A 17,089-nucleotide genomic window follows, 5' to 3' on the forward strand; every position below is an offset into this window, starting at 1 on the left:
TGCTCCTCTAAATCCCTGTGCAACTCTTCTGGTCCTTCTCACTCAACTTCTCTCTCCTTACTTGAGAACCTTACTGTCCTTGAAATGCCCTTTTGTTCTTGAAATATGGCGTTAGCACTGAGCTGAATAAGAAGGATGTTACTTATTTGGGACTTGCAGGGAAGATTTTTGTCTAGTGTGCCCAGCTAGAAATTGACACCTTTTTCCTGCCCATATCGTGGTCAAATAACATCATCCTAACCCGAACAGCACAGATTCCAGGAAGGGGCTGATTTAATTACCAGGCCAGTCTGCACAGCACCCGAGTGAATGATTCCCCACTCCCATTCCCTTGATTGTTGTTATTGTCATTTTGTTTTTGTTTTTGAGCCACACCCGTGGCTCACACTCAGGGCTCACTCCTGGATCTGCACTCAGGGATGAGTCCTTGCGGGTTTGGGGGACCATATGGGGTGCTGGGGGTTGAACCCCAGTGAGCTACATACAAGGCAAGCACCCTACCCACTGTACCCTCCCTCTGGCCCCATTGTTATTGTTGTTCATGTTGTGCCACCTGGAGGTTGCGCTCTTGCAGTGATTTTGAGGATCCCCCTGGCAGTGTCGCAGATTGTACATCCCAGGTGTGACCCAGGTCCCTTGACCCCCTTTCACCAGATCCTTCAGCCCTACAGCCTGACCTTCCCAGAGCCAGCAGACCTTCCTCCTTCCTCCCTGAGAAGCACCCACCACGTTTAACCTTTAGGGCCACCAGCCCGCATCTTGCTAGCTTTTGCTGATTCACCTTCCATTTCTTTTTTTCCAAGACCCTAAATTATAGTTCGTGTCCTGCTTTCTGAAAGCTGACATATAGGACATGTCATATTTATGTTAAGTGATGATGCCGAAACTTGCTAGTATGTATCTTCTGGTAAAGATAACTCTAAAGCACCTTTTGTTTGTTCACTGCTATGGATGGGAGACTCAGAGGGCGATGGAGGTGAAGTTTCCAAGGTCAGCTTCCCAGGGTGATCTGACCATGATCTGATTAACACCTCCCCACCCACCTTGCCCTAGCGACACAGCTCCAAGGACAAAGTAAATGACAGGGTTTCCTGCTCTGGTTTATTTCTTTAAGTTAGTATTTGGGCAGCATTTTTATAAACCTGCATTAAAAGGCTTGTCATCCATTGAGCGCCCATAGGGTTCCAAGTTATTGACCAATTTAGATTTAATTACATTGCTGAAACAATTCCCATTTTCTCTTCTGTGGGAGGCGAGTGTGGACGTCTGAACAGGGTGGAAGATTGATGGGTGCAGCCAGCAGCAACTTTGCTTAATAATGACGATGTACTTGAAGTAGCACCACTTAGCATTCCAGAGATGCGGCTGATCTGCTTCCCACTTACATAACTTGCCATGTACAAACAGTGACAGGAGAGGTAGTTTGAAGCAGACCGCTAAGACACACAATAAAAAAATATATGCAAATACGCATAGGCGACGAGAGACAGTGCAGTGCTGAAGGTCCGTGCCAGGCATGGGGATCCTGCGGTCCCAGCACTGGGTGCAATCCTGGAGGTTCAGAGGATGCAACCTTGGAGGTTTCTCTTCAGATAAACAGATATGTCTAAAGTGCTGTTTGCTCACTACAAGGGGGTACAGAGGTGGAAGGAGAAGCACAGCATCCTGGGGCCCTTGTCTTGAACGGTCAGTCTAGTGGACCACAATTTCTTGTTGGGGGTCCTTGGGCAATTATTTGAGCACCACTTAGAATTCCAAATCTATATCTTCTACCATGATCAAAGGTATCAATGTATCACTGTCATCCCGTTGTTCATCAACTTATTCGAGCAGACGTCAGTAACGTCTCCATTCGTCCCAGCCCTGAGATTTTAGCAGCCTCTCCTTACTCATCTTTCCCAATGATGGAGGCTCTTTCAGGGTCAGGGGAATGAGACCTATTATTATTATTACTGTTTTTGGCATATCGAATACGCTACAGGGAGCTTGCCAGGTAGTCTAAGGAATTTTCAAGAACATCCTCAGTCTCAGAAAACAGACCATGGAACATGAGCTAGTAGGGCCTGAGCTGCGTCCCATTGGTTTCCAAGTGGATATAGTCTGTTGCTATTGATGGAAGACTTCCTGCATCTGCATTGATGGTGCTTTCGAGGGATGATACTGTCTAGTACACTAAATAACCTCTTCCCTTACGTACGAGAACCTCCTAGAAGTGTAACAGGGGTGACATGAGTGATATTTTTGTTTCTCTTCCTCCTCCTTTGTTGCTTGGGAATAATAATTGTACCAACCTCCTATGATGGTTCCAGGGTTTCAAATCTAGAGCCTGATTTATGCAAAGTCTGTTCTTTCATTGAGCTGTCTCTCAGGGCCTATTGGAAGGATGAAACAATTATTATTCTTTTGCATGAAATGTGCAGGCCATGTTCTAACACACTGTAGAGAGAGGACACATAATTTGATAGATGACACTTAGGAGCCCAGATTTGATTCTAGCTGTTTCTTCGGGTTCTCCTACCACCTTGGTAGGGATCCATGTGGAATGAAGACCAAATGGCTGAGTCGGAGGAAATTTAAACAAAGATCTAAGCAAGTCATTTCTCTGGAAATGCCTGTTCTCTCAGGAAACACATGGGCAATGGGGCTGTCACCTGAGGTCCTCCGCAGTGTGTTTCCCTTCTGTGAGGTCACGTTGACTCCTTAATAAAAAAGCTGTTCATCAGGACCACAGTGATGCCCTACAGCTGTGACGCGAAGGGCATCAATGTTGGTGAACATTGGACAAAAGATTCAAGTTCACCTGAGGGCCTCTGCTTCCCTATGTGAATGCGCCAAAAGATAGGCATAGTTGCACCTCAGGAAGGTAGCCTGGCCCACCCCCCACTGCAGAGAGCCCAGCCTGTGCGCTGCTAGCTGTGGGGGCTTTTCCACAGGGGACAGAATGACAGCTGGGAGCAACCTGCCCAGGAATTGCCGTGGGAGGGTCAGCTGTGCAGGAAGTCCTTCCTCATTCACTGACATCACGCCTGTCACCGGACTGCCCGGGACAACTGCCTAGCTATCCCATCTGATAATTAGAGAGATTTGCTTTCTCACCAATGTCACTCTGCTGAACTGATGGGAATATTGTTAAGTTTGGGGGGGAAAACCCCGAAAGTTTTATTGTTTCTTTTAATTATTTATTATTTATTATCTTCATGCTGGGCAAGTGCCTTACACACTGTACTATCTCTCCTGCCCCTGAAAAGATGCTTGAACAGGAAACTTGGGGTCTTTCTTACAAATGGGATGAGAATTGGTCCATATTTCCATCTGAGCTGCAGACTGGGGCGGGTGGGGAAGGAAAGGGGGCTGTCTCTGTTCATTTGGGGTTGCAGGCTTTTCCGATTCTACCTCAGAGAGAATCACGGACTCTTGATGAAGGGACTGGCCTCTGGAAAGAACACGTGGCCCAACTGACTCTGTGGCGGTGAACCCTGGTCACGTTTTCCCTTAGCTTTATTTCATTATCTCTGCTTTATTTTATTATCTCTGATAATAATGCTCAGATGCTTGCTTCGTAGTGTTCAGTGTTGCTGCAGTCTTGTTTTTGAAAAGTGTTTCATACAGTGGATAAGCTATAACTAGGAATGTGACTCATCATGTTTTACTAATCTGCTTACTTGTTTTATTCTGTCAATTTTTTTTGCAGTGTTGCCCCTTCTTGTCCCCCTCAAAATTCTGGACTCTCTGGGGTTAGGAAAAGCTAAGAATAGAAGCCCTAGCTTGTAGTGGGGAAGGTGTGGTCACTCTCCCTGGGAAAAGCTGCCCCATTTCATTCTTTTAGATCTGATGGGCCAAAGGGACCTTAAGATACTTTTGCCCTGTTTAGGATCCCAGGCCCCTGGATGGTCAGTATTGGCCTGTGGAGACTGCACAGTCCAGCCCATATTTTACTTCTAACCTCCTTGCTCTTCAACACCATCCTAAACTCACAGATATAGACTGTGTCAGTAGTGACGTTATCCATCTCTGCCGGGCATGAAACCAGATGCCCCCGCCACTCTTTGAAGGGGTTCTCCAGCTCATGCTACTGACCATCCTTCCCAACTTCAGTTCTATCATTGCCAATCAGCTCCTTCTTTTCTCTTCAGTTGTTCCTATGCTTTTGATATCACGATCATTCCAAATAAACTTATGCTGCTTGTTGGAAATGGTAGGTGCAACCATGCTTAGGGGTTGAAGTTTGCAGTCCCATTTAATCCAGTTGTCTGTCTCCAAAACACTGTCTCATCCCTGAGGACAATGGAGGTCAGAAAGCAAAAGCAATAGGAGGGAGATTATGTGATTCTTTCTTGTTTCATGACTATTTATTTAGCACCCACTGTGTCCTGAGGATCTAATATCATGGTTCATGCATTCCTGGGCACACCACATAGGAAAGCAGAGGATGTAGGAAGAGATAATGACTGTTGAGACAGATTGTGCTAAACCACAGAGGAAAGATGACCAGTTTTGCCCTTGGTGGTCAGGGTTGGTTGGGAGTATCAACATCCTTTTTTTTTCTTTTTCTAATTATTTATTTATTTATTTTATCCCCCTCCACTCTACTCTTTACTGAGACAAAATGTACAGGGTTATGGGGTAGCAGGGTTCTTGTCTAGGTCTTAGGGGAGAGAGCAGGGCAAACCTGGGCAATAGGTTGTCAAGAAAGGTACATGTTGGACATATGAAGGTGTCTCACGAGTTGGAGAATCACAGCTCTGAATGGAAAGGAAAAGTTGGGTGAGGAATGACACCCTGTGAGACACCTTCCAAGGTGGCAACAGCAGCATGTTCTGCTTCTGCAGGTGACAAAGTGTAGAATTTCCGTTTTGTGTTCTTTTGACCTCATTTCTTTAATGCCCTGTTACAGGAACCACTTGGAAGTTGCCCGGTTGTCATTTTTCTCTTGCCAGCTCCCAGGCTGAGGAAGTCAAGTTCTGACCCACTGTATGGCTGAAGTGGAGAAATCAAATCTGCTATTTTGCTTTTAAAGCCATTTTGCTTTAAGCTTTCATAACTTCTACATTTTTTCCCTCATATTTTGTTTCTCATATTTCCTTTGCATTTGTCCACTTGTACATGTCCTAACTTATCCATCATTTCCATGATATTTTTCCCCAATTTTAATATTAGGTCTTTGTTTTCTTGGCTTTCTAACATTTTTTGAAGGGATTGAGATTTGGAGCTACACCCAACAGTGCTCAAGGGTTACTCCTGGTGCTATGCTTGGGAGACCATATGTGGTAGTAGGGATTTGAACCTGGGTCGGCTGTGTGCAAGGCAATCACCTTATCCCTTTACCATCTCTATGCCCCACCCGGTATTTCCCTAATTCTAGACTCTCATAGATACTCAAGAATTCATTCAACCAAGAATCCACTGGACAGGTGTTCCTCTTCAAGTTTTCAATAGTTCAAGTGATATGGGCATAAAAAACTTTATGAACATATATATATTTTTTTCCTGTAAGACTATTTTCCTAAGGGTGTCAGTAACATTTAATTGCCTATCGGGAGAAATCAAGCTTGATGATTTAGGATTTTCCCTTCTTTGCCCTCCGTTCTTGGATCTGACTCCCCAGTGCAGTGCATATTTTATGCATTTTACTTTCTCCCTGGGGCATTCTTACTCTTGCAGCACTCTGGATGTGTTTCTGCAGCATTACAGTATAAGCCCAAGAGTACCTGCCCTGAGCTGTGATGTACAGTAAAGCAGCAAACATTGATAAGACAGAGGCTGGGTTGGTCACAAACTGTCACTGTCACCAAGAGGTCTCTCAATTGCTTCCTAGTTTTTCTTTGAGTGTTTGTCTTTCCTCACCAGCTCACCACTCATCCTATCCTTAGGGACCCTGTAAATATTTTTTACTGTTCTCTTACTTACTTGTGACATCCTTTCGTCTCAATAGTTGATCCATAGTAAAATTGGATTTTAAGTAAAATGGATCCATAGTCTTACCACCTTTATGTTTGAAATCATGGTGGTTGTAATCATCCTTGCTTTGGCATCTGTATTTATGCATCTGTCTCACACTCACTTTCGCATCTATATTTATAACTCGCAGGCATTGCTGATACTCTCTTTATATTGATAAAGTGGTTTCTGAGGTGACTGTGGGCTCTTGTCCTAGTGCACCCTGACCTCTCAGTGGGCACTGATACCCCTGGGTATTTGCATAAGAGAAGCTCCCACACACAGCACGGACTCAAGCGTTTATAGCAGCTCCACTCGTGATCAGCCAACACTGAAAATGACCCCAGTGTTCCTTCAGTGGGAAGAATGGATCAGCATTCTGTGGCGTATCCTTAGAATGCAGCAGAACTCGGCAGCTGAGAAAGAGTGACATGGGGCCTGGGAGATCTTCCCAGCGGCAATGGCAGGGAAGGAAGGGGCTCTGCTTTCCCTTCTCTGAAATGGCTTGAGCAGCTCTTTGAAGTGATGGGGAGCAGAGGGTAGCAGGATTATAGGGATTGGCAGCCAGTCAAGAGGTGGCATTGTGGATACAGATAATGTGTGAGACCCTGGGTTCAATTCCCAGTACCCTGCTTGCCTCCTCAAAACCAACACCATGGGGTGTGACCCTCCTAGAAACAGAAATATAAAACTGATCGAGAAGTCCTCGGGCTGGACAGATAGTACAGCAGGGAAGGCATTTGCCTCGCACTCAGCCAGTCCAGGTTAGATCCCCAGCACCACATACAGTGCCCTGAGCACCAGAGGTGATCCCTGAGCAGAAAACTAGGATTAAGTCCTGAGCACAGCCAGGTGTGACCTAATAAACAAAGAAAAGAGATGGAAAAGTCTTAATAAATGTCGAAGCATTATGATGGTCATGCAAATAGGTGACAGACTACAGTGGTGTCATTGTGTAATCCATTTTGTAATTTTACTTATTTTACTTCTTGGGGGACTGGAGCAATAGCACAGCAGGTAGGGCGTTTGCTTTGCACGCGGCCAACATGGGTACAATTCCTCCGTTCCTCTTGGAGAGCCCAGCAAGCTACCGAGAGTATTCTACCCACACAGCAGAGCCTGACAAGCTACCTGTGGTGTATTTGATATGCCAAAAACAGTAACAAGTCCACAATGGAGACATTACTGGTGCCCGCTCGAGCAAATCAATGAACAATGGGATGACAGTGCTACAGTTCTACTTCTTGGGGTGAGGGTGGTTGGGCCACACTCTGCTGCATTTGAGGCGAATTTCTGGATCTGTGCTCTGGAATCACTCTGGTTGTCCTGGAGATCATAAATGGTTATAGGTATTGAACTGGGGCCAGCCACCTGCAAGGCAGGCTTCTTATCCCTGAACTCCAGCCCCTAATTTTATTATTTTCATTATCTTCAGATTTTCAGTTTTACTACCAAGCTGTAACTCTTTGAAATGTAAATTTCTTTTATAACTACCAAATTCCATCAAAGAGCCATCAAATAACCATGATGTCTAACAGTGGAGGAATTGGCCAGTGATTTAGAGCAGCAGGAATGAGAGGACTCTTCAAAGGGAAAATTCTGTAGAGTTAGTTATAAGGTTTAAATGTTCCAAAACGAATATTTTATCCCTTGGACACATAGACAGTTTTTCCATTTGTAAATGAGAGACACAGTGCCCTTCTTCCTGCCACTCTATCTTCATTCATTGTCCCAGTGAGTGATCTATTGGGTTTTCCTCTCAAAAAAGTAATTACTTTGTAATGAAATGTTAATGCCACATTCTATTCTTGAAGCCACATATTCCAGTGATGAAGTAATGACTTAATAGAGTTGCCAGACTTTCCTCCACATCATTCTTTTGATAAATGTGATGTTTGATATTTGTCAAATGAGCAGGTGGTGATCTGGGCCTTCCTGATTCCTACCAACAGGACAATTTCAGCGAAAACTCATCATCAGGCAGTTAACTTCAACATCTTCGAGGGCATGGTTTGCCACGGGGTGCCCCTCGTAACGATTTCCAGGGGCAAAGTGGTATATGAAGCTGGAGTGTTCCACGTCAAGGCTGGGGATGGAAAATTTATTCCCCGCAAGCCATTTGCTGAATATATTTACAAGCGGATCCAACAGCGGGACCGGGTGAGTTGTGCCATTGACCTGGGAAGATCTGACATTGATGTCGGTTGGCCCCACGGGTGGTTCATGGGAAGTGGGGAGGGGAAAGATGGTCATTTTCTCCCAATCCACCTCTGCTACTCAGAACCCAGGGTTACTGGGTTCTTGTCTCGACTAGCAGAAAAGAATTTCAGTAGTAGATGGGCAGTGAAATTACACAGATTTTATTTGGAGGTTTAGAAGGGAAAGAGAAAGAAAGTGGGAGAGAGAGTGTAGAGTAACATGCTCGAGAGAACCTGGGTTTCTCCAAGAGCGGAGAGACCCCTACACACACCCCAGCATCAGACATGAAAGTCCACATCTCAAGAGGGGAGATGCAGGTGACACATGTGCTCAGGAACCTCGTGTGCTTGGCCACGTGGGCACAAGCAGCACGTGGGTTCCGGCAGCATATGCTCGCGCTTCCTTTGTTCAAAGTGACCTTTATAGGGTTTCTCCAACCTGCCCCCACCTGGGGCTTCTACCTGGGTCAAAGTCTGTTGCTAAGGAAGTTTCCAGGGGGGTTGGGAGTGGTGAAGGTCTTTGAAATTCCTTTCCTGGCCTTTTGTTTCCGCAGGAGCTTCTGTTGGAGGGGGTTGGTCCAGCCTCCTCAAGGTCTGTTACAGACTGGCTCCAGTTCTCCCTGAGGTCAGGGCTATCACTTCCCAGGAAATTTACCACCATTGCTTTGGAAGGGGCCTTCCCTATCTGCCTGCCTGCCTACATCAAGATGTCCCAGCAGGAAAACTGCCCTGTCCTTTATCCTGGCTGTGTGACCAACAGCCGATCCCCTTCATAGGCTGGCATTCTGGGCATCTGCTCTGAGGCGCCCCTGGGTCAGTTGACTGCAGAGCCTTGAGTTTAGCAGGAAACCAACTCCGGAAGGAGATTTCCCAGCTTTGTCACGCTGTCCTTGAGAATAACTCACACAGGTATCTCAAGAACAAAATCTATTTTGTTTTGTTTTGTTCTTGCTGAAACCAGCAGTGCTTACTTCTGGCGAGGCTCAGGGGACCTAATGGGGTGCCAGGGATTGAACCACAGCTGGTGGCATGCCAGGCAGGCACCATCCCCACTGTGCTATCACAGCTGGCCTCTGAATCAGAACATTTGATGTATTCTAAAACATGATCCAAGAGGCACAAGTTCCCTGTGATAGGTCCCTTTCGCTGAACCCCAGAGGTTACTCACGGGCTAGTGATTTGTTGGTCCTGCAGGATTGGTTGAACGGGTCTTGACTCAGGCTAGGCAGGGAACTTTTTTTTTTTTAATTTTTAAAATTTTATTGAATCACCATGAGATAGTTACAAGCTTTCATGTTTGGGTTACAATCTCACAATGATCAAACACCCATCCCTCCACAGTGCACATTCCCCACCACCAATATCCTGGGTATACCTCCCCTTTCCCACCCTCCCCCTGCCTCCATGGCAGACAATATTCCCTATACTCTCTCTCTACTTTTGGGCATTATCGCTTGCAACACAGACACTGAGAGGTCATCATGTTTGGTCCATTATCTACTTTCAGCATGCATCTCCCATCCCAACTGGTTCCTCTAGCCATCATTTTCTTAGTGATCCCTTTTCTATTCCATCTGTCTTCTCCCCTCCGCTCATGAAGCAATCTTCCAGCTATGGGGCAATCCCCCTGGCCCTTGTATCTACTGTCCTTGGGTGTCAGCCTCATGTGATGTTATTTTATACTCCACAAATGAGTGCAGTCCCTCTATGTCTGTCCCTCTCTTTCTGACTCATTTCACTTAGCATGATACTTTCCATGTTTATCCATTTATAAGAAAATTTCATGACTTCATCTCTCCTAATAGCTGCATAGTATTCCATTGTGTAGATGTACCAAAGTTTCTTTAACCAGTCATCTGTTTTAGGGCACTCGGGTTGTTTCCATATTTTGGCTATTGTGAACAGTGCTGCAATGAATATATAGGTACAGATATCATTTCTACTGTGCTCTTTTGCATCCTCGGGATATATTCCCAGAAGTAGTATTGTGGGGTCATATGGAAGCTCAATTTCTAGTTTTTGAAGGACTGTCCATATTGTTTTCCAGAAAGGCTGGACCAGTCGGCATTCCCACCATCAGTGAAGGAACATCCCTTTTTCCCCACATCCACGTCAGCACTGGTTGCTTTTGTTCTTTTGAATGTGTGCCAGTCTCTGTGGTGTGAGATGATATCTCATTGTTGTTTTGACTTGCATCTCCCTGATGACTAGTGATGTGGAGCATTTTTTCATGTGCCTTTGGGCCATTTGTATTTCTTTTTTGAGGAAACTTCTGTTCATTTCTTCTCCCCATTTTTTGATGGGGTTGGAGATTTTTTTCTTATACAATTCTACAAGTATCTTGTATATCCTGGATATTAATCCCTTATCAGATGGGTATTGGGTAAATACTCTTTCTCATTCTGTGGCCTCATCCTGTACTTTGGTCACTGTTTCTTTTGAGGTGTAGAAGCTTCTTAGTTTGATGTAGCCCCATTTGTTTATGTTTGCTTCCACTTGCATGGTTAGTGCTGTTTCATCCTTAAAGATGCTTTTAGCTTCAATGTCATGGAGAGTTCTAGACAGGTAACCTTGAACTTTGAACTCTGAACTTGGCTGTTCATTTGGAGAATTTGGAGTGAGACCAAGGGTTGCTATTCAGGGATTTCTGCTGTCCACAGCTTTCTTTCCAGCAGGCCCTGGAATCACCTTTCGGGGTCTGGCTAGTCTCAGAGATTCTTGCATCTCCTCACAGCCCACTCAGCAGACAATAAAATTAAAATTTCCATCAATATAACGAACTGCTTCCCCCCATCACCAGTCTGCTCAGCAAAAAAGCATTTCTGTAATTATCCAGGTGTGAGGTGGATGGAATGAATATTTATCTATCACAAAGCCTATTGTGATGGAATTCTCTTTTCTGCTCACCCATCACAATGGCAATTGTCTGCCAAGGTTCTGAAATTTAGGTAGAATACAATGCCAGGGGCAGGGCCAGGAGCCAGGCTGAGACTGGGGCTGTGGGTGGCTTAGGGGCAAAGTTCCTGACAAGCATGAGGGCCTGGGTTAGATCTCTGGCATGCAAAGGAGGGGGAGAAAAAAAAGGCCAAACTGTTGCATTAGGGAACTTACAGTATATGTGCTGTGGAAATGAGCACATTAGGGAATTTATATGACCTGCCTCTGAAGCTAAAATGTACTAAAAGGTGAAAAATTCCAGGAGACTTGAGACAACAACAGATACTTCCTTTAATTCCGTTCCATGTAGTTATCAAAGAAGGCAGTATGGGGGTGTGGGGGTTGGAGGGGGGACTTGGATGGAAAGATGGATGAATTAACAGTGGCAGATGGTGGAGGGTGGCAGAGGCGGCCTCCTGGGGCTCCTGAGAGATTGCTCCTTGGGTTCTGAGTGGGGACAGCTCTCCATGCAAGAAGATCTTAGGGCCCTCCTCACCTCCACGTCCACCTCCCAGTTCTCGGGACACCTCTCCTTGGGGGATGGTGGTTGTGATCAGGGTTGTTGTGAAGAGCCAGGCAAAGGGTTGGCCCAGCAGTGCCGCAGCTGAGTACCCAGAAAAGCATTTTGTTGTTGTTGTTGTTTTGGGGCCACACCCAGCGGTGCTTTGGGGGTTACTCTTGGCTCTGCACTCAGGGACCACTCTTTGTAGAGACCATTTGCAGTACCGGGGATCGAACCGGGGTCGGCTGAGTGCAAGGCAAGCTCACTCCTGGCTGTACTTTCTCTCTGGCCCCAGAAATGGACTGTCTGAGCTGAGTCCCGCCCACAGAAAGCATCTGGCTGGCCCTAGAGGAGGCATATCCTGGAGCACTGACAGAAGGAGAGGCCAGAGGAAAGCAGTATGGGAAACTGAGGTGGCCCCAGCCAGGACACTTGTCACAAGGAGAGCTTGCTTGCATGGGGCTCTCCTCGCCTCCACCCACTCCCATCTCCCAAAGGAACTCAACATCCCTCTCCTGAGTACTTCCTGGAACCCAGACTCCGTGCAGGCCCCGGTGACTGCAGAGACGCGTGAACTGGGAGTAAGAGGTAGTTGAAGGTGGAGCAAGATGGGGGAGGCAGCAGGTGGGATTCAAGCCTTCTGCCGGGGAGGAACTACAGAAGGCAATTGGGCCTCGCTGGAGCAGAAGGAGGTGGAACAGCCTCAGGGACAGAGGTGGAAATGATGTGGGTGGGCCCAAGAGTGCTCATGTCAAGTGGGGAGGAGAAAGACCATCACTTTCTCCCTATCTGTCTCTGCCATCTGGGACTCAGTGTTAATGGGTTCTTGTCTCACTCGTAGAAAGAAATTTCAGGAGTAGACAAGGAGAACAGATTTTATTTGGAGGTTTTGAAGGGAAGGAGGGAGAGAAAGTGGGAGAGAATGGAGAGTAACGTGCTCAAGAGAGAACCCTTCTCAAAGGGGAGGAAGAGAGAACCCTACACACATCCCAGCACTCAAGAAGCACATAGGCTTGGGCAGCATATATGCTCCCTTCCTTTGTTCAAGGTGGCTTTTAGAGGGATTTTCCAAGCTGCCCCCACATGGGACTTCTACCTAGGTTAAAGTTTGTTGCTAAGGAGGTTAGCAAGGGGCTTGGGAGTGGTGATGGGAGTTGGGATGGTCTTCTTTGAAATTCCTTTTCTGGCCTTTCGTTTCCTTAGGAGCTTCTCTGGGTCTGTTGCTGTAGATCGGTGAGGGGCTTACCCGGCCTTAGTTCCTGTTTCTTCCTGCTTTCTGCAAGGTTGGCTTTGCCATTGCCTTGGGAGGGGGCCTTTGCTATCTGCCTGCCTACATCAGAAAGAGGTGAGGACAGATGCTCACCAATAGGAGGCAGATCCTCCCGGAGCCTGCTGCTGGCTTCAGGGGTGAGAACCAGGATGGACCAGCAAGCAGAACAAGCCCCCCACCAGAACAGCAGGGAGGGTTCTCCTAGCTAGGTGACCCTGCCTGAATCTAGGCATGCGGGCTTCCAGTTCCCAAGAAGTCCAGGAGAGATGGAAAACCACTTGGAAAACACGAACAGCGGAGTTTTAAAGGAAACTCAGCGTGAGAGGGAGATTGAGCCGGAGTCGATGAGGGGCATTGTGCCAGGGCAGGAGATCCAGAGGCCTGACCACTGCCTGCACTTTCTCCAGGGGCTGCGGGTGCAATGGGAACTCGGGCTTTGCCAAGTGTAAAGGGCAACGGGAAAAGCTCCTGTAGGTCCTCGGTGAGAGAGGAGTTGGAGGAAGGTGGAAATAAATCATGATTTGCTTGGACAGCCCTGGAGTGTGCCAGCTAATACGGTTTAGTATCCTTAACACTCTCAGAAGTGTCCCTGTTCGGGTGATGAATTAGATGGTGGCCTTGGGGTCCCAAGAGCAGAGCTGCGTGCGGTCCTGGGGGTTGAACTCACGGCTGCAAGCTTGCGTGGCAGATGCTTTTAGCCACTGAGCCGTCTCCTGGGCCCTACTGGGCATTATTCTAAATGCCCCCCCTTATATTTCACCCTCACAGTCACCCGATAAAGAAGGGGCTTTTCCAATGGAGGGAGCTGCAGTATTAAACTCAGAGTTAGATCATGTGCCAGACATTCTGGTTCTGGAGTCCAAGCCCGCGGCCCCGTGGTTTGTGTTGTGCTGAGCCGTGAATGAACAGAGAGAGCCAGCTCAGGATAGGAGAATGAGTATTTTTTTAGAAGCTCAGCGCTGAGGACCCCAAGTCAGAAGAGAAAGAGACTCGGAGCCCCGTTTGTTGAGAGGGTCTCTCTTTTATCCTCTAAAGGTGGGCTCTAAACTACGTACATTCTTATCAGTGAAACAGGAGTTACAGAGGTAATTGGCAAAAAAGCAATTAATGCATCTTCCCACATGGTCTGGCCTCCAGGCGCTCAAAGGGAAAACAGCCGGTGTCAGGGTATCTTGCCCACTTGCTGCGGCCTTCAGGTGCCCTCTCCCGTGCGCTCCCATAAGTCTGTGGGAGTCCAGTATACCCCCAGAGATCCGGTGACCTGTGGGCCCTTAGCTCCATTAATTGGGGTCATAAAAGGAACGCTTCTCCCTCCCTTCTCTTGTTTAATTCAGTTCCTCAGCCCCCATCACATGTTCTTAATTTTTGCTAGTTTCATTATTCTCATGACATACAGCTCTTATTCGTCATTTCCATTTGCTGCTCCTTGCAGCATCCTGTCTGTGTACCACCGGAGGGGCTAGTCCCTTCACTCCTGAATCTCTTTGTTTACAAAGTCCCTATTTCAAAGCTCAGCTCCAGTGCAAAATCAACTAACTTCCTGCAGCTGCTGCCCCCCAGTCACCTAGCAGGTATAGTTAGAGATAAGAAATTCTGTGGGGCGCCGTGGCTTGCAGAGGCACTTGAGAAATCCAGGAGAAGAGACACCCCACACGAGGAGCTGCACTTTGAAGCCCAGTGCTAAGAGTATTGGGAGAAGGGCAAAGACTCATCCCGGGACAGCAAAGCCCTCCTAGGACTGACTGTGGGATCAAGAGGTACAAAGTTTGAAAAGACCCTTAAGAAGGTTCTAGAAATCAGAGGGAATGAAGCCGGGTCCCCGACAAAAGTTGCAGAGAGAAGGATTGCTCATGAGAAATCATTCCCTGACAGGATAAATCCTCCCAAAGAACAGTTGCCAGAAACTTCTGTGAAAGGGCAGGGAGGTTGGGCAATGCCTGAAATGCCCACAGGATTCTGACAACCCTTGATTCGAGCCTCTCTTGATACTGAGTTCAACGAATCGGTGGCAATAAAAGGACACGTTCTGTTTCAGACTTGTGTGCCAATGCCCGTGAAGCGACAGCCCTACACGGGGAAGGTGGCCACGCTGAACTCGAGAGGGGCAGAAGAGGACTCTGGGACAGGCTCTCGGACCGAGGCCCGCCGCGGAAACTAGCTCGGAGGTAAAGCTAAGTGCCCTGCAGGCCAGCCCGGGGCATTGGTCTCTCTGTGTGCTGAGGAGCGCGGGGTCAAGGGTCCAGGTTTCAGAATGGCCAAAGGCATTTCGGAGGGTTGATGAGGGGGAGAGGACCAAAGGATGAGCCGAGGAGAACTGGGGGTTTCCTCCCGGGGATGTCAGGATGCAAAGCCAGGGCCTTGGCCGGTCAACGGGGAGCAGCAAGAGGCAGCAGGATGGTAGCAGGAAGGACAAGGCGGGCTGGGTTGGACAGGGCCTGCTTTGCCCATCAGAATATCTGAACCAGATCTAGAAAATGACTCTTCACCAGGTGAAGGCAACTGTGTTGCCTTCTAGCCCTGAGGAGAGAGGCCTACGGATGCAGTGTCATCTGGGGGGCAGGGGGGGGTCATTTTCCAGGAGAGCTTTTTAACTTTCTGGTCCTTTCCTCCCCCCTCCCCCCACTTTTCTTTTCTTTTCTTTTTTTTTTTTTTTTGTTGTTGTTGTGTTTGGGGCAGGGATCAGGTCACACCTGGCTCTGATTTCTGCTTCACTCCTGGTGGTGCTTGAGGGATGGCAGGGATGTCACGCTAGCAGGGACCAAGCCAGGCTCTGCCATGTTCAAGGCAGGCACTTTAACCCTGTACCTTCTCTCCAGTCACAGTGGAAATATTTGGTTTTTCAATTTGTTTGCTGGGGGGAGGGTTTAGGCCACACATGGTGGTTCTAGGGGTCTCCTCCTGGCTCTGTGCTCAGGCGGCCCCCTGAATGCCCTTCTTCAAAGTCCCTATTATCAATCACTCTGGACCTTTTCTTTTCCTTTCCTCAGTTGCTTCCTGGCCCTGCTCTTCCCAACACCCGCCTGCCCATGGTTTTGTGGTTCGAGTCTCTCTCCCCCCTCCTTTCCACTGGCTTCCTCAGATTCCCCTGTTTGGCCCATCTTGAAATTTCATTAAGCTGCAACCATCAGCTTTGGACTTTCACACAAAGCTGCCAGCATGCACTGGGCCAGATGCCTGTGTGGTTCAGGGATGGGACAAGGACCAGTTCTGCACAGACCCAGTAAGGCTCCAGGCCTTCCCACACGTGCCTTCTCTCACAGTGCCAAAGAGCCCCATGTTTCTGCCTTTTTATTTTTTTGCGGGGGTGGGGGGGTGGCTATTTCCGAGCTACAGGAAGGGAAGGAGGCTTGCAATGCAGGAATATGGTGGTAAAAATCCAAGGAAAGATGAGCAAGAGAAGGAAATTCTACTGAAGGTTAAAACGTGTCATTCCCGTGGAGACGGGTGTTTATTTCATGATAGGATTTCTTGGGTGGGCGGATGGCTTAGGTGAGTTCAGCAGCTCTGAGGAGGGTGAATATTACAGTGAATTCCTTTCATTCTGTTCAAAGGTGAAAGCTAGCAAGAAAGCTCCTGTTTCCTCCATCGCAGTTCAACATTACCAGTCCCCGGAGAAGCAGGGACCTTATTTTCGGCACCCCGAGATCTTTTCAAAAACAATAATTGCTCGAGGCGACTTTGATTTTCCTGCAGAAGCAAATGTTGGCTTCCTCGCTGTGACTTTGTGGCTGTGTAAGATAGAAATGAATCTTACTGTGATGGAAAGTCTGTGAAAATCCTCTGATCATCCCTTAAAATGTCATCCTGGCTGCTACTAGGTTTCTAAACTTTGTATTTTTAAAAAATCACCGTCTTCTAAAAGAAAATCACTTTTTTTCTGGTTTCAGGTTTGTTTTTTTTTTTAAAGCTCTGGTTGTTTAAAAATAGAAAATGCTGCGATCTTTATGTTAATTAATAAACATTTATGCCTTCATCCTATATCCTGCTGTCCGTGTGTCACTGCAGTAGCAAGAGCAGAGCTCTGGGAGTTTGGTTTTGATTTAAATGTGTAATTTCCTGGGGCTGGAGAGCTAGTACAGGGTGTCAGGATCTTGCTTTGCATGCGACTGACCGGGTTTGATCCCTGGAATCCCATATGGTCCCTTGAGCACTTCCAGGTGTGATTCTTGAATGCAGAGCCAGGAGGAACCCCTGAGTATTGCTGGGTGTAACCCTAAAACAAAACAAAAATACCCTCCAAATATA

General features: G+C 47.3%; 1 protein-coding gene across 1 annotated transcript in view; it reads left to right on the forward strand.

The window, feature by feature from the left end:
- Nucleotides 1-16,678, forward strand: part of DPYS (dihydropyrimidinase) — a 93,534-nt gene extending 76,856 nt beyond the window's left edge. The window contains exons 8-10 of the mRNA XM_055127953.1: nt 7,890-8,097; nt 14,880-15,009; nt 16,396-16,678. Of these exons, the coding sequence (XP_054983928.1) occupies nt 7,890-8,097; nt 14,880-15,002 (331 nt within the window). The 3' untranslated portion in view covers nt 15,003-15,009; nt 16,396-16,678. The remainder of the gene's footprint in view (nt 1-7,889; nt 8,098-14,879; nt 15,010-16,395) is intronic.
- Nucleotides 16,679-17,089: the final 411 nt, after the last annotated feature.

This window comes from Sorex araneus, chromosome 2 (assembly GCF_027595985.1).
Source record: "Sorex araneus isolate mSorAra2 chromosome 2, mSorAra2.pri, whole genome shotgun sequence".
Lineage (NCBI taxonomy): Eukaryota > Metazoa > Chordata > Mammalia > Eulipotyphla > Soricidae > Sorex > Sorex araneus.